Here is a 21,287-nt window from a genome sequence, read left to right as displayed (position 1 = left end):
CACATTAAGATCTTCAGCGGCTCTCCTCCAGGTGCCCTCATCAGTGGAACCAAAGCAGAGGCAACACTAAAGAGCATTTTCTCAGTGGTGGTACCCTGGTTGTGAAATGATCTCGCCAAGCGACATTCGCTTGGTGCCTGCTTTATTCTCTTTTCAGCTCCAGGAAAACCCCTATTTATTTTCCAAGGCCTTTATACAGTTTTACTGGCACTGAAACTGGTTTTACTATGGCTTTGACCCTGAACTAAGCCCTGTTCAGGCGTTATGCCTGAGTAATGTACAAGTAATGTACATCATGAGAAACGCCGGGTTGGATGAATCACAGGAAGATTCATCCAAAGATTCATCCACAGGAAGAATCACCTCCAGGAAGATTGCTGGGAGAATATGCAGACGATACCACCCTAATGGCAGAAAGCGAAGAGGATCTAAAGAGCCGCTTGTTGAGGGTGAAAGAGGAGAGTGCAAAAGCTGGTTTGAAACTCAACATTAAAAAAACGAAGAACATGGCATCTGGCCCCATCACTTCCTGGCATATAGAAGGGGAAGAAATGGAAACAGTGACAGATTTTACTTTCTTGGGCTCCAAGATCACCGCAGACGGTGACTGTAGCCATGAAATTAAAAGACGCTTGCTCCTTGGGAGGAAAGCTATGACAAACCTAGACAGCATAGTAAGAAGCAGAGACATCACCTTGCCGACAAAGGTCCGTCTAATCAAAGCTATGGTTTTCCCAGTAGTAACGTATGGCTGTGAGAGCTGGACTCTAAGGAAGGCTGAGCGCCGAAGAATTGATGCTTTCGAACTGTGGTGCTGGAGAAGACTCTTACGAGTCCCCTGGACTGCAAGGAGGTCAAATCAGTCCATCCTAAAGGAAATCAACCCTGAGTGCTCATTGGAAGGACAGGTGCTGAAGCTGAAGCTCCAATATTTTGGCCACCTAATGCGAAGAGAAAACTCCCTGGAAAAGACCCTGATGCTGGGAAAGACTGAAGGCCAAAGGAGAAGGGGACGGCAGAGGATGAGATGGCTAGATAGCATCACGGATGCAATGAATATGAACTTGAGCACGCTCCGGGAGAGAGCGCAGGACAGGAAGGCCTCATGATCCATGAGGTCACCAAGAGTCGGACACGACTGAACGACTGAACAACAACAACAATGTACAAGCACATGCATACGAGGGATGGGGTCACACACGCTAGTCCCAACCCCAATGTCCCATGCTTGCTTGGGATGATAGGAGTTGTAGTCTAACACATCCAGGGAGCTCCAAGTTTGGGAAGGCTGTTTGGGAAGTGCATCCATGGGATGGGGAGGCAGGGGAACCAAAGCTGTGTAATGCTTCTTTTCAGTACTGCTCACCTTTAGCTGGATATCCTGGAGTAAGAGGATCCCCAGCACCATCCAGGATTAGCACGTTTCCACGTTGGGCTCCACCTCCAGGAAGATTCCAGCCATCTGGGTAAGGAGCTACATCAGGGGCACAGGAGTCAGCAGGGTCAGAGTATAAGATGACGCCCTTGGCTCCAGCCATCTCAGCATTCTTCACCTGTGGGGAAGGGAGACACATTTGGATATTATAACTAGTCTGCTCTTCCATGCAAAGCTCCGCCATGACAGTTTTTACAGAAGTATTCTTGTTGGCATTTATTTATTTGTTACGCTTATATACCACTGGATATTATAAAATCCCTCAGCAGTTCACAACAAATACTAAAATCGCATTGAAAATACAATAAAAACACCACATTAAAAACACTTCCAGCTACAATAAAAACAATTCAAGGAGCAGTAAAATGGAGTGGCATCACCCTCGCACCTTGCCCAATATGTTTTATTGTGCTGGAAATGCAAGGGACTCATGACAGCAAAGAACAAATGGATCCTGATGACAATGTGCAAGCTGCTAGTTCCTGGTAGAGTCCATGACCTGTGTGTCCTCTACTGTAGAGGTGCAGAACCCCCGGCCCAAGGGCCTAGTCCAATCAGCTGGGCTCCCCAATCTGGCCTATGGAGCCTCCTTGGGTTCCTCCAGGGGGTGGGGCTTGGCTTCTAGGAGGCTGCCCCCTAGGGGAAGCCTCACTGTTATCTCCAACCTCAGGTTGGAGATAACAGCAGAGATTCCCTTGTTGACCACTTTCCCCTCCCAAATCTTAGACTGGAGATAACAGTGGCGATGAGGGTGGCCATTGGGATGCCATTGGAACGAGAAGTGGCATGTAAACCTGGGGACTCAGCTGGTGCTGGAAAGAGCAGCTGCCGCCAGTGCTGTCTTTCATGCTTTCTCCATGCTGAGAGAGGCACCGAGTTCTGTGCCCCTCCTCAGAACAGAGGAAGTGAAAGTGGGCATGGGGTAATGAGTGGGCCCTGGTCATGCTAAGCTATGGGTGGTAACCAATGAAGTCTTCCTGGGGATGGAATAGCTTCCATCAAGGGAATGTGGAAGGAGATTCTTCTTCCTACCTACAGCCCCTGTGTACCCCCAACACCTGCTCCAGATGGTGGTGGTGGGGATCTAGATTAGATTTGCAGAAGCTTAGATTTGTTGGAGGACAAGAGGAGAAATTTATTTATTTATTAAATTTATTAATCGCCCATCTGGCTGGTCACCCTGCCACTCTGGGCGATGTACAGAGTGTATAATAGAACAGTTTAAAACAATAAAATTCAACAGTAAAAACATCATATTTTTAAGTAAAAATACCCTAACCCACCTCAAATGCCTGCCTGAACAACCACATTTTTAATACGCGGCGGAAGCTCATTAAAGAGGGGGCATGGTGGAGTTCCCTAGGGAGGGAGTTCCACAGAGTGGGGGCCACCACAGAGAAGGCCCTCTCCCTCATCCTCACCAGCCTAGCTGTCCTGGCTGATGGGACAGAGAGAAGGCCATCCGAGGCTGATCTTGTTAAGCGGCCTGTCTGGTGCTGCTGGAGGCGCTCCTTGAGATAGGCTGGGCCGGAACCATATAGGGTTTTAAAGGTCAAAAGCAACACCTTGAATCTGGCCCGGAAAACAACTGATGTCTGCAGACACTTCTGCAGACTTCTGCTCATGCAACGTGAGATAGCCCTCTATTATCCCCCCTTCATCATAGTCGTTTGGACTTGAAAATATCAGAGCAGTACTCACATTTCTGCAAGTTCTATCCATGTGCCTGCCCTGAGGAGGACAGCCCAAACCTTCCAAGATGGTCTGTTGTAATTATTACCTTATTTCCTCTGAAGATTTTCCCATATCTGGCAATGACAATTTTCCCTGAGCAATTAATTCCCATCTCGCGCTCTAATTTCTGGAAGTCTTCGATGCTGCCATAGTTCACATACACCAGATCTCCCTGGAGTATAAAAGGCACATGTTTAAAGACATGAAAAAGAGAGGAGGGAGGAACGCAGAGGGTTTTATGATGGGACCAGCCTAGGATTACGGGAGAAGCGAGTATCTTCCAGGGCAGAGGTCATCCGTGGCAAGAAACCCTGCAGCTGAGAGGAAGGACAGAGAAGAGCGAGGCACATTCCACTGATCCACTGAGACCAGGGGGATTTTACAGTATGTGCTAGACGGGTTTTTCTTTCAAGCCCTCTTCCCCCACAAACGGCAAGACATAATTCTGAAAAAAAAAAAATACATCAAAACAAATATATTTCTTTATTTCAGGATTTCAGGAGCAAGGCTTGACAAAACACACTAAAAGCAATAAAACACTTTTCAAAATAAAACGATATAAATGCAAGGAGGGTGCACAACAAAGAATAAGTTGCCATCAGAGGTCCGCCATGCTAAATCATTGCAGGCTTTTAAGAAGGCCTTGAAAACGTATTATTTTACTCCGGCCTTTTGCTGATATGATTGCTGTTGTTGCTATTTTTGTTGCTGTTTTTATTGCTGCTGTTTTTTTGTTTTTTGTTCTTTTGTGTTTTTATCGCTCTTAATATGTGTTTTGTTGTTGTAGGCCACCTTGGGAAGGCTTCTGCCCTGAAAAGCGGCCAAGAAATATTTTAAATAAATAAATAAACTGAGGTGGGTTTGCATAAGAGGGTTGGCCTCCATAATTCTCCCTTCTCAGGCAGGAGGCCGCCTAGAACAAGAGAACAGCTAGGCGCTGGGTGGAGGGCAGGGGCGGGGGGAATGAACAGGCAGGTCGCTTTGTATCGGGAGGAGGGTAGAACCTCAGGACCTGGGTCTCAAGCCTGCCTGCCTCGGGTCGCAATCCATTTCTGGGCTTTCCCAGAAGGCCAGAGGCCCTTCCCTTGGCCATGCCCCCTTTCCCCTGACTTCCAATCATTTGTTGGTTTCTCAGCTTTTGTGAAGTCCCCCCCTCCCATTCTTAAATGCCTCTCCTAAGTCTTAGTTACTGGGAGTAAGGACTTTAAGTGAAAATATGCTGGTGTTTCGGGACCCGTCCTTTTTGTCTTTGGCCTCAGCACTACTCCTCTGAGCGCATTTCCAAAATGGAATTAGGCCTTTGGGCAATTTGGGCAGAAAGACAGCCAGTGTGGTGCAGTGGTTAGAGTGTTGGACAGGGACTTGGGAGATCCAGGTTCTAGTCCCCACTCGGCCATGAAGCTCACTGCGTGACTTTGGGCCAGTCACAGACTCTCAGCCTAACCTGCCTAGCAGGGTTGTTGTGGGGATAAAGTGGGGAGGAGGAGGATGATCATGTAAGCCACCATGGGTTCCTTGGAGGAAAAAAAAGGTAGGGTATAGATATACTAATTAATAAATAAAATAAAAAGAGGTTCAATACCCCTGCTTTATGGGCATTTCTACATGAGGCTGTTATCCCGCACCTTTACCGAGGCTACTATTTCCAGGTTCTTTGTGGGATTAAGCCCAGTTACTTTACATATGCTTTTCAGGAGAGTGGGGGGTTCTGTCCTTGTGTTTCTGTATGTTTCATTATGCAACCACTAGATGGTGCTGCGCTATAGCAGACTTGTGCAATTACAAAGGGCTTTATAATGTGTTTTCTAAATAATAGTAGAGTTTCGGGCGGGGGGACATGATAATAGCTGCAAAGAGTGGGAGATGCACCAGATGACGACATCGTATAAAGGACCCACAAACTACCGTGAATGAGCAATCATGAGCGCACAATAAAAGCCCTGTGTAGAAAGGATCTATATCTATGTGACTCTTCCTCCATTCTTTTCCAGCAGTTCCATTCCATTCCCCCTCGCATCTGGGTTTTCAGGGATTTTCCCCTGTCTCAGCAGCCAGTCAGTATTCTGTGCCAACTGAAATCCACACAGCCAACATTGGGATGGTTTTCTGGGGAGCCCTACCCCTTAGGGGATGTTTTTTCTAAAGATTTCTTTTTGCACTTCTGCAAACCTTGGGATTACCCAACATGTGCTGACACCTCCTGCTTGTGTGTGGCAGTTGCCGTTTTGGCGACATAGGCAACAGCTCTCAGAGAATTGAAATAGAATGAGGATAGAGGAAAAAATGATAAAGTGAAGGAGCAGGAAGCAGTTCTGAATCCATCGGCGTCAGCTGTGTGGGTTTGGCTTTGCCTGTGATATATGGGCACTGGAAATGAGAAAGGACAAATCGATGGTCACATTGCTATGAACCCACAGGCTGAGGCTCCAGGTGTGAAAAGCTTAACATGGAATCTATCATGAATAAAAGTATAAGTTCTGGATCAGGGAGGAGAACTGTGGGCAGTGGGCACGCTGCCTGCATATTTCCATATGTGGTTCCTCTAGGGATGTTGGAGAAATCCATTTGAGGGGTGGAGTTCAACGGGTTTTCCTAGATTTGCCCCCCCCCGACTTAGTTCTGGTCCCTGCTGCGGTGCACAACTTGGTCTGCAGTGAGTCAGGCCAGTTCGCAGATTTCTCTGGGCATTTTGTGCATTTCCCCCCGCAGATTCTGCAATTTGTGCAAATCTCTGAGCGATTTGTGCAAATTATGGCTACATGTGAGAAAATTGTTCAGAAATTTACACAAATTGCTCAGAAATTGTGTGGGGGGGAATACTCAAAAAGGTTCTGGGGCTCGGGGAAAAGCCGCAGCTCAGCTCACAAATGCAAATCAAGTGGTACATGCCACGGAATTTTGTCGAGTCAAAAAAGAACCGGATTTCCCAGTGACAGACATCCCTAGGTTCCTCATCCAACTGGGGAAATGAATGCAGAGGCCTGCTACTGTGTGTAGGAGCTATAGCTCCTAGCTGGATTGGACTTAAGGCTCATTCCTCTTCTTCTTCTTCTTCTTCTTGTAAGCAAGTACATTGACAGGCAGTGCTAGTCATGGCTGCTCCTGGCTAGCCAGCTCCAATGCCACCCCTCAGACATTTAATTTTTCTCTGACAGTGCTGAGTCAGGAGACTGCCTCAGGTAGCTGGTTTGGGTTTCATAAAAGGGCAGCAAGTTGTTAGTTACTTCATTTATTATTATTACTTTTTTACTGCCAGGGAGAGGCCCCTGTGGTATTTTCTGCCTCAGGTGCCAAAATAACTTGACTGGCCTTGGGTACTATGAATCTTGGCTGAGGGATGGGCATCAGTTGCTGCCAAATGTCTTGGGGCAACCCTGCCTTCTGCCCACATTCCAAAACATTTTTAAACAAACCCTCTTTTCTTTTAGCACCCCCCTAGGCGAGTGGGGTGTGACACAAATCCAGTACCTTGAAGTTGCCACTGGCCATCCAAGGCGACAATCCATTATCTACCAACACATCCCAGACTGTATCAAAACCTAGAGAGGAAGGCCCATTGACTTAACCAAGGAATATGGTGCCATATCGCAGGCTGTATAAAGAATAACCAAAGAATATGGTGCTATATCTGTAACCAAAGAATATGGCGAAAGAATATCCAAAGAATATGGGGCCATATCCCAGGCTGTATGGGATATGTATAGGAAACCTGTATGGGAAACCTGTATGGGAAACCTAGAAAGAAAGGCCTGTTGACGTAACCAAAGAATATAGTGCCATATTCAACAATATGTTGAATACTGAACAATATGTTGAAAAACATATTACTGCCATCCGTCCCTACCTCTGGTGTGCCCTGGGCTGAGAAAGCACTGAAGGGTGGTACAGCATCTTCAACATGTTCATACCCTGGAGGAGGAGGCTCAGATAATGAGGTGTTGAAAACCTAAGTAGTAAAGAGGGAGCAGAAGAGGAAACATGTTGAAAGTGCAATCCAATTTAAGGCACAATCCTATACAAGTTTAGACAGAAAAAAAAAGTCCTACAACTCCCAGCGTTCCCCAGCCAGCATGGCTAGCTGAGAAATGCTTGGAGTTGTAGGATTTTTTTTTAAATCTAAAAATGCATAGCATTAGCATCCTTATTCAGATTATCTGGATCCCACCGGTTAGAGTTAGAATTGCAGATGGCATCTAAGAATTAGCTAAACGTCAACCAAGACATCAAGAACAGAATGCTGGACTAGAGAGGCGTTTGGTCTCACCCAGCATGGTCCATCTTTTGTTCTTTATGTTCTTCGCTTTTTTCCCCACCAGCACAAAAAAGTTGATAAACGATGCACTGAGCAAATGTGTCTGAGGAGGGAGTTCCACTTTCATGGTTCTATGATACAGAAGGTCCTTTCCCCAGGTGCCAACCACCTCACCCTTGAGGATGGGGGTCAGCTGGAATAGGGTCTTAATATCAAGGTGGGCAAGATATGTAGCCCCCTGGTCATAAGTCGCAGAAGCAAAATAATTGGCATTTGCCACTGAAATTTATTTGTTTGTTTGTTTATTTATTTATTTCATTTCTATACCGCCCAATAGCAGAAGCTCTCTGGGCGGTTCACAAAAATTAAAACCAAACGGCAAAATTTGAAGTTTGCCACCCTTGCAAGCTGTGAGGGTGAACCAAAAATGAGCTCCCCAGAGAGGTTCACCCGATGCCTACATTGTACTCTTTCTGGTGCCAGGTGAAGACCGTTTTTATGTCCCCAGCATTTTAGCGTTATAGTCTTTTAACTTTGCTGTTTTAAATCTGTTACTGTATTTTCAATATTTATTTTTATTTCTTTATTTATTACATTTATATCCCACCTTTTTTCCTCCTTAAAGAACCCAAGGCAGAGTACATAACACTCCTCCTCCTACATTTTATCCTTACAACAACAACCCTCTGAGGTAAGTTGGGCTGAGAGTCTGTGATTGGCCCAAAGTCACCCAGGGAGCTCCATGGCCGAGTGGGGACGAGAACCCGGATCTCCTGACTCCCACTCTCACACTACACTACACTGGCTTTCAGTACACCACAGACCACACTGCATTGCTGCTAGCTTTTATTTTGGTTGTATTTTTATACTGTAGTTTTAAGTTGTTTATATTTTATGCTGTTTTTGTTCTGTATTTTGTGGTTTTAATTTTTGTGAACCACCCAGAGAGCTTCATCTATTGAGCAGTATAGAAATGTAATAAATAAATAGATGATAGATAGCTAGCTAGCTAGATAGATGATAGATCGATAAACAGATAGGCCAAACTTAGCTTTAAAACCCAGTGTGCTCTGATCATTTTGCTGCTGCTGCTGCTGAAATTCAACAGCACACGTGGTCCTAGGAGGGCTGAAATTAAGAAAATAACAAGAGCCATACTGAATCAGAACCATCAGAACCATCTGCTGAACCATGCTGCATCGGAACCATCAGAACCATCTGCTGAACCATCTAGTCCAGCATTCTGTTCACACAGTGGCCAACCAGCTGTTGACTAGGAACCCACAAGCAGGACATGAGTGCAACAGCACTCTCCCGCCCATGTTCCCCAGCAACTGGTTTAGATAAGTATACTGCCTCTGATACTGGAGGTAGCATGGAGCCTTCAGGACTAGTAGCCATTGATAGCCTTATCCTCCAGGAATTTGTCTGACCCCCTTTTAAAGCCATCCAAATTGGTGGCCATCACTGCATCCTGTGGTAATGAATTCCATCGTTTAACTCTGCGCTGCATGAAGAAGTCCTTCCTTGATCTGTCCTGAATCTCCCACCAATCAGCTTCATAGGATGACCCTGGAGTTTAGTATTTTGAGAGAGGGAGAAAAATGTCTCCCTATCCACTATCTCCACACCATGCATAATTGTGTACACCTCTGTCGTGGCTCCCCACACTCACCTTTTCTCTAAGCTAAACTGTCCCAGATATTGTAACCTTCCCTCACCGGGGAGCTGCTCCGGCCCCCTGATCATTTTGGTTTCCCCTTTCTGCAGTTTTTACAACTCTACAATACCCCTTTTTGGCCCCTGGAGCCTCCAAAGTTGTCCACCCCAACCTTTGTTGATGTCCACAGTTCACAGGCAGATTTGTACAAGAGAAGGTGGAGCTTCATGTCTCCTAGTCCCAAGCAGTTTGGTTATTTTAGATTTTTATCCCTCCCTTTTTCAAAAGAGCTAAATGCCCTGCCCCCTTTAAACAAATTGCTTTCCAGGGTTGCAGGCCTGGTTTGGGAACTGCCATTTTAATTTCCCATGAATCATTTCTCTGTTAAATTAAATGCTCCAAAAGAGGGCAGCAGGAATGGTTGGCTAAGAAGAGGAAAGCGATCTTCTCTCCTTTACCTCATGCCCATTTTCATCAATAATTGAGATGTAGTTGGGATTTGTTCCATTTGGGTAGGACAGCAGAACATCGTAGGGAGCCAACTGAACCGAATCCAAGCCAAATTCTTTCCACTGGGCTTGTATTTGTTCGGCGAGGTGCAGGTTCGCTGGCGTACCAGCCAAATGAGGCTGCCGAGTGAAATTGCTAGGAAAAAAAGAAAAGGGCATCATCTGTTTGAGAGGTAAAATCATATTTGTTACGGTGTTGATTCTGGGGAGGGTGGCGTTAGAAACAGCCCGTTAGAACATGGCTTCACAACTGGTGGGTCACAACTTGGGTTATCAGAGAAATCCATAACAGATTCAAATGAGTTCGGATTACAAATGAGTTCGGATTACAAATGAGTTCGGATTTCAAATGAGTTTGGATTTCAAATGAGTTCGGATTCAAATGAGTTTGGATTCAAATGAGTTCAGATTTCAAATGAGTTCAGATTTCAAATGAGTTCAGGTTCAAATGAGTTTGGATTCAAATGAGTTCGGATTTCTGTGAATCTGACCCACAGATTCCTCAGCAGATTGGCTTTTTCTGAGCTGCATGGACTTTCAGACTTTTTTATTGTTACTATTTTCCAAAATTGTACGTAAATTTAGTCGTACAAAAGTATGAAAAAAATACCGACCCAAAATGTGCATTTTCCCCCTAAAGGCTGAAGCGTGAAAATGTGGATTGGGGGGATTTGCGCAGTTGGGAACATCCCAACTGGGAGAGAGGGAGAAGGAGAATATGACAGGATGCAGTGAGAAGGATCTGTAGCCCTCAGAGGAGTATTTGGCAGGCGGGCCTCTCCGGGTCTTTGTGGCTGCAGCAGGTGTCAGAGATGACAGCTGCTACCGTCACCCAGTAGCTTCTATGGTACTGCTGGAGGAGCAGATGGGCAGGCAGGTGATGTGGTGAGACAGGTCTGCCATGGAGGTGTCTGTAACTGGCTGCTGCAGCTGTTACAATAGAGAGTTCCATTTTATCCCCTGTCCTTTTAAACACCGAGATGAAACCGCTGAGTGAGGTCATCTGGAGCTCTGGAGTGAAGTGTCATCCCTGTGTGAATGATACTCGAGTCACATCCCCTTTTCATCTAATGCCACTGAAGAGGTGGGAGCGCTTTTTCAGTACCTGGAGGGGGCAATGCACAGGATTAAGGACAATGAACTGAAGCTCAATCCAGACAAGGCAAAGGTACTGCTAGTGGGTACAGTGTCTGCCCCATTTGATGTTAAGTCTGTTCTAGAGGGGGTTTGTCTTCCCTTGAAACAGGGGTGGGGAACCTCTTTGATGTCGAGGGCTGCATTCCATTGGAGATAATCTCCCAGGGGCCACACAGTGGGTGGAGCCAGAGTTGATGGTGGGTGGGGCTGAAGCCAAAACTAGGCAGGACCAGAGCCGGTGGTGATCAGGGCCACACCCACAGCCTCTTTTTCTACCACCCCTTTCCTCTCTTTGTCTCACCTCATTTCCTCTATTTCCACAACCCCATTATTTCACTCTCTCCCCTAATCTCTCTCTCCCATTTTTTCCCCATCACCACCACCCACCCCATTGGCAATGTGGCCTAGAAAATTGGATTCCCCCCACCCAAGCCTAATTGCTGTACAAGGAGTGACTTTCATGGCGGGGGGGCTGTGAGAGGGAAGGGCAGAGGACTAACTTCTGCCTCCCAAGCTGCGACCCCCCCGAAAATTCCCCCGTATGGCCAGTAAACTTAGAAAGAAAGCTTCCGTTGACACCAATGGGACCCCCCCCCCCCATGCTTATTTGCTGTATGGGTGGCAGGGCCAGGGAGGGGCAGGCCACAGAAAACACCACAATCCCAATAACAAGAAACATCTTACAGGATGCTACAAAACAGGAATGGTGATAGCTATTCAGTACAAATGCCCTGTTTTTCAGAACACCAAAAGGTTCTGTCTTAAATCTTTTTCTTTGTGCATTGAAAGGCAATGACTACAGAGAAACTATACTTTTTGTCCTCTGTTTGTTATTGGAATGATTTAACCCTTTTAGGGTGCAATCCGATGGCCGCTAGACAGTGGCTAGATGGCCATAGGATTGGTCAGTTTCTGGGAACCGATCTTGGAGTCTGTGCTCTGAGGAGAATTGCCTCCCCACTCCCACTGCCTTGTAGGTGACATGGCTCAACCCCAGTCTCCGGGCTCGTAAGAACAGCATGGAGCGGGGCAAAAGGGGGTGTTCCCAGGGGGTGGGGAGTGTGGAAGTACCAATATGATGCTTCCTATGTATCATTCGGCCTCCCCACCCCACACTCCGATATCCCATGGCTAGACAGCCAAAATCGGCCCCCTAGCCGTGAATGCAGGGTGGCTGGAGAATGAAGGAGAGGATCCCCTCCATGTTCCTCCCGCCATGCATTGGATAGGTAGTTCCCTCCAACTTGGAGGCAGCCACCTCTCCACATAGGATTGCTCCCTCCAGCACTTTTGGGTGCACTCCTCTAAATCACAGAGAGTTAGCTGTAATAGTCTGTTGCAGCTAAAACAACATCTGGCAGCTAAGGGCACAATCCTGTGCATGTTCAGACAGAAAAATGTCGCACAACTCCCAGCATTCCCCATCCAGCCATCCTGGCTGAGGAATGCTGGGAGCTGTAGGAATTTTTCCGTCTAAACATGCATAGGATTGAATCCTAAGACATTTTTTGTTGTGTACATTTTCAGGATCCAGAATCCACTTCCTGAAATACTCTAAACCAAATCATTGGAATCCTCAGCTTTGCAAAGATTTGTGCTGGAGACAAATCATTGTCATTGTTTTCTACGGAGTTCGAAGTGGTATGAATGAGACATAGTTGCCCATGGTGTGAACTCTTCCATCCACTCTGGTCGAACAGGTTTTTGGAATGCTTCAAAAACCTGAAAAACATAATTGATTTAAGGAAGTGGTGGAGAACCTTTCTTCTGTGGGGGGCCATGTTCCTCCAGGGGTAATCTTTCAGGGCTGGGGGTGGTACATTGCAGAAGTGAGCAGGGCTAAAGCTGGCAGTGGGAGGAGCTAGAAACAAAAGTGGGCAGGGCCACCACTTTTCCTCTCCCATTTTCTGCCACCCCCTTATCTTATCTGTCATTCACGCCACCCTGTTTCTCTCTCTCTTTCCATTTCTGTTGCTCCCTTTTCCTTCCCATCCAGCAGGCTGCCAGTAGACAGACAAATAACTCTTGCCTAGGGATGTCATGTAGGAGAAATCTGCAGTGGAAACAAATGAGTTTGGATTTTCATGAATCTGACCAGTGGATTCCGCAGCAGGCTGGCTCTTCCCCTGTTGGGCAGATTCCACTGACTTGCTGTTTTCCTAACTCTCCCAAATTTTGTGCAAATTTCATCATAGAAAAGTACACAAAATTAAAAAAAACCAGCCCAAAATGTGCATTCCCCCATAGGCTAAAGTGGGAAAATGCGGATTCTGGGGAATTTGCGCATTTTCGCACATGGGAAATTGTGCGATTGCACATTTGCGCAAATGCAAATTGTGCAAATTCGGAAACAAAAAGAATCAGATTCCATTGATGGGTGGACAACGGAACGAAAGGCACCTGACAATCCATGTAACACAGCCAGAACATATTTTACACAATCCATACATCCCTATCTTGCCAGAGGTCTCAACTGAGGACTTGTAAAAGGCTTTTGAAATTAGACTGCAGGCTGCGGTTTGCCCACTCCTGACTTAGGGGATTCCAGTCCCAATGCACTTGAAGCATCACATTTCAGGCAGCCTCTCCAAAATGGCCAATGGCAAACCAAGAGTACTTGCACCATAGAGATGCAGGGATAGAGCAACTCCCCGTCTCTGTGTCATGGTCCTGTCACTCAAATGCAGCTTTCCAGTTCAGTACCACAACAGGACTGAGTGTCCATTTTGCCTTTTCCTTTTTCTAGGGTTTGACCAGAGATGATAGCAAAACAAAAGAAATCAGTGTGCCCACTATGGACAATAAAGCCTCTATCATACCACTTTCCACTCTCAAAAGAGCTATTATTTCTCTCCAGCTTTGTAGGGAGTTTAGACATTCATTTGAGAGAGAGAGAGAGAGAGAGAGAGAGATTCAAGTCATGTCCTTAAAAAAAATCTGCAACTCTTCCAGGCTTAATCATTGTTTAAGAACAATTCACACAGCCATAGAATGAACCATGGTTAACTGAAACTCCAGCCCAGGAATTTTGCAATTAAGGGGACAGGTGCCATAGTTCAGTGAAAGAGCACTTTGTATAATGCTATCATGCTTGCAAAGCACTTTGCGTGCATCGTCTAGTTAAAATCCTTACAACGACCCTATGAGGTAGGCCAGTATTATCTTCCATACTGCAGATGACTGGAGAGGGGCTGAAGTTGAGAGTCAGTGGGTTGCCTAATAGAAATGCAATCCTAGGCATGTCTGCTCAGAAGTAATTGCCACTAAGTTCAATGGGACTTACTCCCAGGGAAGTGAGTATAGGATTGCAGCCTAATCTAGTAAGGTCATAGCAGAGGCAAGATTCAAACCAGGAACCTCCTAATTTGCACATCAGTCTACCGCGCTACACCAGCTCTCATCCTCCACATTTAAACCATGGCCCTTATGTGCCAGTGCTTATTGTCTTTTCATCACCATGTTGTTTTGGATGAGTTGGCAAAGTCCTTCCTAGATCTTCAGAGGAGGAGAAGACCTTCTCCTGTCTTAAGATCTTCCAAAGAGGTTGTTCTCCAGGTCCTTTTGCCAGGAGAAGTTCATTGCATGTAGGAACTAGGCAGAGGGCCTTCTCTGTGGTAGCACCCCATCTCTGGAATGCCCCCCTTCCCACTGAAAACAAAACAAAGGTAGCCATGTTGACGTAAGAAAAATTCCAAAATCCATATTAGTGTAATGCGTTTATTAGGCTAAACAAAAAACGTAGATGCTTTTGAGATCTCCAGTTTTTTTCACCACCCAAGATGTTACACAGAGCAGGTTTGGCTGTGTGCACGCGCACGCACGCGCATTCTGATGGTTGCAAGGTTGGACTGGAGCTGCCCCAGGGGTCACCGGGAACAAGGCAGGGAAATGTTGGAACTCCCCACTGAAGCTTGACTGGCACCGACACTGCGATCATTTGGGTGCCAGGTTAGCATACCTATTTGCCCAAGCATTTAAGGTGTTACATTGGTTGGTTTAGTTTGCTCGGCTGTGGTTTGTGCTTTTGGTTTGTTTTTAGGGTGATGTACATAGAACATAAAAACTGTTCTATGGTTTTCATGACACCATATTGTGGCATATTTTGGTTTCTATGCCATTTGTATGCTGCCCTGTTATCCTAGGAGAAACGGCAGGTTAAAAACACTTCTAAGAGATAAATAAATAAGTACATCTCTTAAATGTACCCCCCCCCCAAAAAAAACCATTAAGAAGGTGTGTTTTGCTTACTATAAAAAGTGCTTGATGTTCTCAGCTTTCATTTCCATCATAAAGGCCTTCTTCATCTTCTCGTGAGTACCTGCTATTGGCAATTGATCTATAGGTTTATTGCTCAGCCATCCTGCAAGGTAGACCAAATGTATTAATCCCACAACATGAAAAATTATGCAATACAACATAAGAAATATGAAATGCACCATGTGAAATATGCATACAACAGTATCTGGAATTTGTCACCACATGACAATTCTCTCCTCCTCCTCCCCCACCCTCTCTCACACACAGTCATCCCAAATCTCTCTGTTGGGTCACACTAATGTGCTGTGAGAAGTATGTGTGTGTGCGTGTGTGTGTGTGTAGTCTCCTGTGGACCCAAACTATTAGGGCAGCCACTTACAAATCACCAACAATAAGGATTAAAAAGAGAAGACAGCAATTTGCATAACATTTGTTTGTACAGATGCAAATTTAGAAATCATTATTAGAATGCATTATTCTAATAATTAGAAATAATTATTACAGTGTAACTGGAAATAGAGTATATCTCACTGTAGTGCGGAAGACTGACAAGGTGACCTGTGTGTCTGATATCCAGGTGGCAACTGCGTGTGGATAACAGTTCTTATGGTTCTTTAAAGCCTGGGGGTCATTTTGGACTCCCAGCTGTCCATGGAGGCTCAGGTGTCAGCTGTGAGCCGGACAGCACTGCATCAACTCCATCTGATACGGCGGCTGCGCCCCTTCCTCCCCGACCATCTGCTCCCATCGGTAGTACATGCCCTGGTCTCCTCTCGTTTAGACTACTGTAATGCACTCTGTGTGGGGTTACCCTTGAAGACGGTTCGGAAGCTGCAGCTGGTACAGAACATGGCGGCTCACCTGATTAAAGGCAGCCACCGGCGAGATCACATCACTCCAGTGCTGAAGGAGTTGCACTGGTTACCAGTTGTTTTCCGGGCCAAATTCAAGGTGTTGGTTTTGACCTTTAAAACCCTATATGGTTCCGGCCCAGCCTATCTTAAGGAGCGCCTCCAGCAACACCAGACAGGCCGCTTAACAAGATCAGCCTCGGATGGCCTTCTCTCTGTCCCATCAGCCAGGACAGCTAGACTGGTGGGGACAAGGGAGAGGGCCTTTTCTGTGGTGGCCCCCACTCTGTGGAACTCCCTCCCTAGGGAACTCCACCATGTCCCCTCTTTAATGAGCTTCCGTCGTGCATTAAAAACGTGGTTGTTCAGGCAGGCATTTGGGGTGGGTTAGGGTATTTTAGAAAATGTTTTTACTGTAGAATTTTATTGTTTTAAACTGTTTTATTGTATGTTGTACATCGCCCAGAGTGGCTGGGTGACCAGCCAGATGTGCGATTAATAAATTTAATAATAATAATAATTATTATTATTATTATTATTATTTAACTTTACATGGGAATTGGACAGGACAGTCCAATAGAGGATAGTCTGTCCTTCCAATAAACCGGGGGTGAGGAACCACAGGCCCAAGGGCCAAATCTGGCCTACTTGGGGTCCCAATCCAGCCCCCTGAGGCTCCCCAGAGGGCCACGCCCCCTTCCTCTGCCCCCACTGGCCCCTGCCCCCCGGCCACCAATCATCTGGTGGTTCCCTGGCATCTGTGCATTTTCTCCCCATCCTAAAAGGTCGAAACGCCTCTCCCAAGCAAGGCTTAGTTACTGACAGCAAGAGCTTTATGCTACAATATGCTGGGGGGGGGGGGTCCTGGCCCCACCCCTTTTGCCTTTGACTCCACCCACCACTGGAATGTAGCCCCTGAGAGGTTCTCCGAAATGGAACTCTGCCCTTGGGCTGAAAGAGGTTTCCTATCCCTGAAATAGAAGCCTGTCCTCTGTAAAAGAGGGCTCCTGGCCACCTAGGCTGCCCCACGTTCCCATGCCTGATTCGCACCTCTGGCCTGGCCTCCTCATGCACAGGGGCAGACGGGTTAAATTGGCCCTGCTCTCTATCTTTAGTGGCCATAATGAATGTTTACCAGACAAAGAAATGCTGACCTGTATGATGGTAGCGTCTCATCAGTTCATAGCAAGGAATTGGAAAGAGTCTACAGATCTATCAATAACTGTGTGGTATAACTACCTTAGGAATACTGTGTTGGCTGAAAAGGTTAACTAAACAGATAAGGGCACAACGACAGCGAAAAGAACCTGACACCGTCCATACAATCTGGTATAAATTCATAGATTTTATCAACAAACAAGGTTCCCAAAGAAAACCACCATCATGTCAGGGACAGATATGGAGAGATACATTTTGATCATTACAACTGAATCTTAAACCCCTGAAGAATTTCTATGGATAAATATAAGGTTATCAATACACTGGAACTCCTGTAATCCCAGTTGACTGTAATTGAATTTCCTATGTAAGGTTTGTGTTTTGTTAGAATGTGATGTGATGTGCTCACTCATTACATTGAAACTATGTGATTAAAACTCAATAAAAATAATTTTAAAAAATACTATTAAAAAAAAAGCCTACATAGATATGTGGCTTAAGTTAAGGGCAATTCACTTGCCAAGGTGATGAAGGAGATTATAAAATATAACCCATAGTTTTAACATAACCTTAACCATTTATCCACCTATAAATATTACAAAGTAATGAGGCACTCATTCCTTTTCAATGCTTCCCTACAGTTTCAGACATTAGGAAGGGTGTGGGGAGAAACAATGTCCCCTTTCTACCTTGTTTCTCCTGTCCTCCCTCTCTGCTGTGTTCCCATTGTTGATTTATGTAAGCTCCTTGGTGTGGGGCCCTGACTTTGCCTCCTTAGCAAGCTCTATAAAAAGGGCCCCTATACATCGTCGTTACTGAAAATAACGACAAGTGATATCTGCAACAAAATGTTGCAGTGCGAAGTCCTTCCTGTCTAGGATTCCAGCCACTCTATCCCCTGAAAATAACGACAAGTGATATCTGCAACAAAATGTTGCAGTGCAAAGTCCTTCCTGTCTAGGATTCCAGCCACTCTGTCCCCTGAAAATAACGACAAGTGATATCTGCAACAAAATGTTGCAGTGGGAAGTCCTTCCTGTCTAGGATTCCAGCCACTCTGTCCCCTGAAAATAACGACAAGTGATATCTGCAACAAAACGTTGCAGTGCGAAGTCCTTCCTGTCTAGGATTCCAGCCACTCTATCCCCTGAAAATAACGACAAGTGATATCTGCAACAAAATGTTGCAGTGGGAAGTCCTTCCTGTCTAGGATTCCAGCTACTCTGTCCCCTCATCCCCCCAACTGTACTTTTCTGTCCCCACTGCACAATAGTCAGTCAGCACTCAGTGGCCAATGAACATCTTCTGTCTTTATTGGACTTGTTTTTTGGGGGGGCATGTTGTCCCCCTAAGTGCCTTATCCTAAAGATTTTAAAATGTCAGGGTTACCCCAAGTCCGCTGAAACCTCTGTCTTGCATGTGGACAGTGCTGCTTTGGCTACAGAAACAATGACACTCAGAGGTCCAGCTATGTCATTTCAGACGTGGACTTAATGGTCTTATCACTGAGGAGGAGGACAAGGAAGGAAGAGAAAAAAGAAGAAAGAAAAAACGTTGCTTTGATCTTAACAAGCAGGGAAAGTATGTTTGCTCTGTCTTTTTTCTTTTCTCTTTTAGCAGAGCTAATATGCCTTTAACAGATCAAAACAGACATTCAGCACAACAGGAACTGCTTTGCTTAATCAGATCAATGCCCCACCTTCAGCCCATACCTGTGCTTGTTTACTCAGAAGTAAGTCCCACTGTAAGATGTAAGTCCCACTGCATGCCATGGGGCTTACTCCCAGGTAAGAGTGCAAAGGTTTGCAACCTTCGCCCAACGCTCTCTTCCCAACACCACCTGGCCAAATGCCTCTGGGAAACACCCAATCCAGCTAAGCAAGTGGCGGCCTTTGCATTTTGTCCTCTGCATCCAACACTCAGAGGTATTGTACCTCTATCCATGGAGGTTCCATTTCGAGATAGCTGTTGGTCGACCTTTCCTCCATGAATCTTGCCATTCTTCTTTTCTTTTCTTTTTTAAAACCCATCGAAGCAACCAGAGGAGCTTAGATGGCTCTTTTTTAAAACCCATCTAACTTTTGCACTTTGGCGAGCTCCTGTAGAGTTCTGACGGGTTCTGGCTGAAACCTGGGGCAGATCCTCCGCCCCACTGACTTCGAGGCCACCAGCCTCCACTGCAAGCAACTGACCGTGGAGCTTAGTGAATTCCACAAATTCCATCTGTCCGTTCTTGCGGACACTGATTGCTGCTAGAGCTGGAAGCGGGCGCTTTCCCCTGTCTCGAAAGCCTCTGCTCAAGCGAAATATCTCAGTTCGCTTGCTCTCAAACAAAAAGAACTTTGACTTTCTCCAGTCCCCCCTACTGCCCCTTCTAACAAGCTTCAAGAGGATAACTTCCTCCCTAGACTGTGAAACCAATTCCCCTTCCATAATGACACCCAACACAACACCCCCCCTTTTTTTCTACCAGTACTTTCTTGCAGATTCAAGGAGAAGCTCACTCAGCCCAGACCATACCGATAAGAAAGCCAAGGAGGAACACGCCGATGGCTGCCCCCACCGTCAGTACCCAGAACCGGCTCCAGCTGAGACAGCTTGACGAGTTGGGCTCTGTGGCGGCTTGCAGGGTGGCCCACATCTTTCCCGCTCCCTGCTGTAAACCAGCTTGGCCGACCTCTGGAGTCAGCCCGATCTTCTCCAGTCGCTGCCACACACACACACACACACGTTCTGTACAAGGGGGCGAAGTCCTTGCTCCATCTCCCCAGATCTCGACTCCTCCTGCAGGCTATGAAAAGAGAGAAGGCAGAGTCCAGCAAAAGGGTCCTCTTCACGGCTGGCTTCAAGAGCTGTTCCTCTGCCAAGGCTCACGGCCTGGCACTGGCGTTCCTTTGTTCGGAGGAGCTGGCGGACAGGAGTCTCCTTTGCCAGGCTGCCGCAGCTGCCTTGGCCACTCCGTTTAGTTATTTGCTCATTCATTCCATTACAGCATGTTTACTGCCCTCTTCAGCCAAAAAAGGCTCCCAGAGGGACTGCAAAGTTTGATATTCGGACACTTCCTGACCTCAGGCTTACAATGTAAAAGACTCGACACAAAAGGAAAAGGCATTGGGAGGGAGGAGGAAAAACAACAATAACCAAATACATCCCTGGCCGATGTATTGGGCCAGGTTGGCTTCCCACTTACCAGGATGTTCTTCCTGGGAGGAAGGGAGTGGGGGGGGCAGCCTTCTTCACAGGCTGATGCCACCACAGCCTCCTTGGCCACTTTCCAGGGGGGTGTCTCCATGAGTGATTTACTTTGAGCTGGCTGCGTTTGGAGGTCGTTGGGGATATATGACGTCGTGGCCATCCAGCTGCCACCCCAGAGCTTATCAGGGAAAAAGAGAGCCAGTGTGGTGTAGTGGCTAGAGTGTTGGACAGGCAGCTGGGAGATCTGGGTTCTGGTCCCCATTCGGCCATGGCAGCTCACTGGGTGCCTTTGGGCCAGTCACAGACTCTCAGCCCAACCTACCTCGCAGGGTTGTTGTTATGAGGCTAAAATGAGCCTCATAACAACAACAACAACAGAGGAGGAGGATTATGTACGCTACCTTGGGTTCCTCAAAGAGGAAAAAAGGCAGGATATAAATGTAATAAATAAATAAGAAAGAAAGAAAGAAAGAAAGAAAGAAAGAAAGAAAGAAAGAAAGGCTGGATTTCCTGAGACTGCTTAAAGTCCGATTCTTTTCCTCAAGTTGGGTTCTGCCTGGTATAGCCGTTGTGTGCCCCAACCCCCGCATTTACCTCAGGTATGCTAGCCCTTCTCAGGGGCGTCTTGTCCCCCCTGTGTTTCCCAGCACAAACCAGTTAGCATCTACTCAGAAGTAACTCCCATTGTGGTCAATGAGACTTATCCCCAGAATGTGGAGGAGCCTATCTTATTCTCAAAGGAGAAAGGGGAGAGAGCCTGGAGAGGGGGAGGGAACCTCTCTTCTTGGTTGAGCAGCCCCTGCCAGTCAGATGACATTCACACAAACACGTACCCCAACCTGGAAGTATGCTCTGTAAAGCGACTTTTACTGGTGCGATACACTCGCTCGTGGAGCCCTGCACGGAGCAAAGCTGGCTCCTTGAAAAATCCAGGAAAGCCACAATTGGCTCCCCCCCCGTCTCCATCCATTGTCATGGAGACATGTGAAGCTGTTGCGGCCCAGAACAACAAAGAGCCTTGGGGCACCCAAAAGGCGAATACATTGGGAGCCTAACTGGAATGTCTGCAGCCTCCCCCTCCTTCCCATCTACAGACTGT

General features: G+C 46.5%; 1 protein-coding gene across 2 annotated transcripts in view; it reads right to left on the bottom strand.

Annotated features, from left to right (window-relative positions):
- The window catches only part of LOC146349387 (glutamate carboxypeptidase 2-like), a 59,202-nt gene extending 39,241 nt beyond the window's left edge, over nucleotides 1-19,961 (bottom strand). The window contains exons 1-7 of one of the 2 annotated variants that reach the window (XM_084841609.1): nucleotides 19,514-19,893; nucleotides 18,383-18,498; nucleotides 14,976-15,087; nucleotides 9,540-9,726; nucleotides 7,014-7,115; nucleotides 3,216-3,341; nucleotides 1,367-1,553 (exon numbers count right to left, since the gene is read on the bottom strand). In XM_084841609.1, the coding sequence (XP_084697735.1) occupies nucleotides 1,367-1,553; nucleotides 3,216-3,341; nucleotides 7,014-7,115; nucleotides 9,540-9,726; nucleotides 14,976-15,031 (658 nt within the window). In that variant the 5' untranslated portion in view covers nucleotides 15,032-15,087; nucleotides 18,383-18,498; nucleotides 19,514-19,893. Of the gene's footprint in view, nucleotides 1-1,366; nucleotides 1,554-3,215; nucleotides 3,342-7,013; nucleotides 7,116-9,539; nucleotides 9,727-14,975; nucleotides 15,088-18,382; nucleotides 18,499-19,513 lie in introns of both variants that reach the window. The other variant, XM_084841608.1, reaches the window with a different exon arrangement.
- Nucleotides 19,962-21,287: the final 1,326 nt, after the last annotated feature.

The sequence above is a fragment of the Heloderma suspectum genome, chromosome 3 (assembly GCF_057233095.1).
Source record: "Heloderma suspectum isolate Gila_16-S chromosome 3, 16-S_ref, whole genome shotgun sequence".
In the NCBI taxonomy this organism is placed as follows: Eukaryota; Metazoa; Chordata; class Lepidosauria; order Squamata; family Helodermatidae; genus Heloderma; species Heloderma suspectum.
This window is presented reverse-complemented; position numbering and strand designations above follow the sequence as displayed.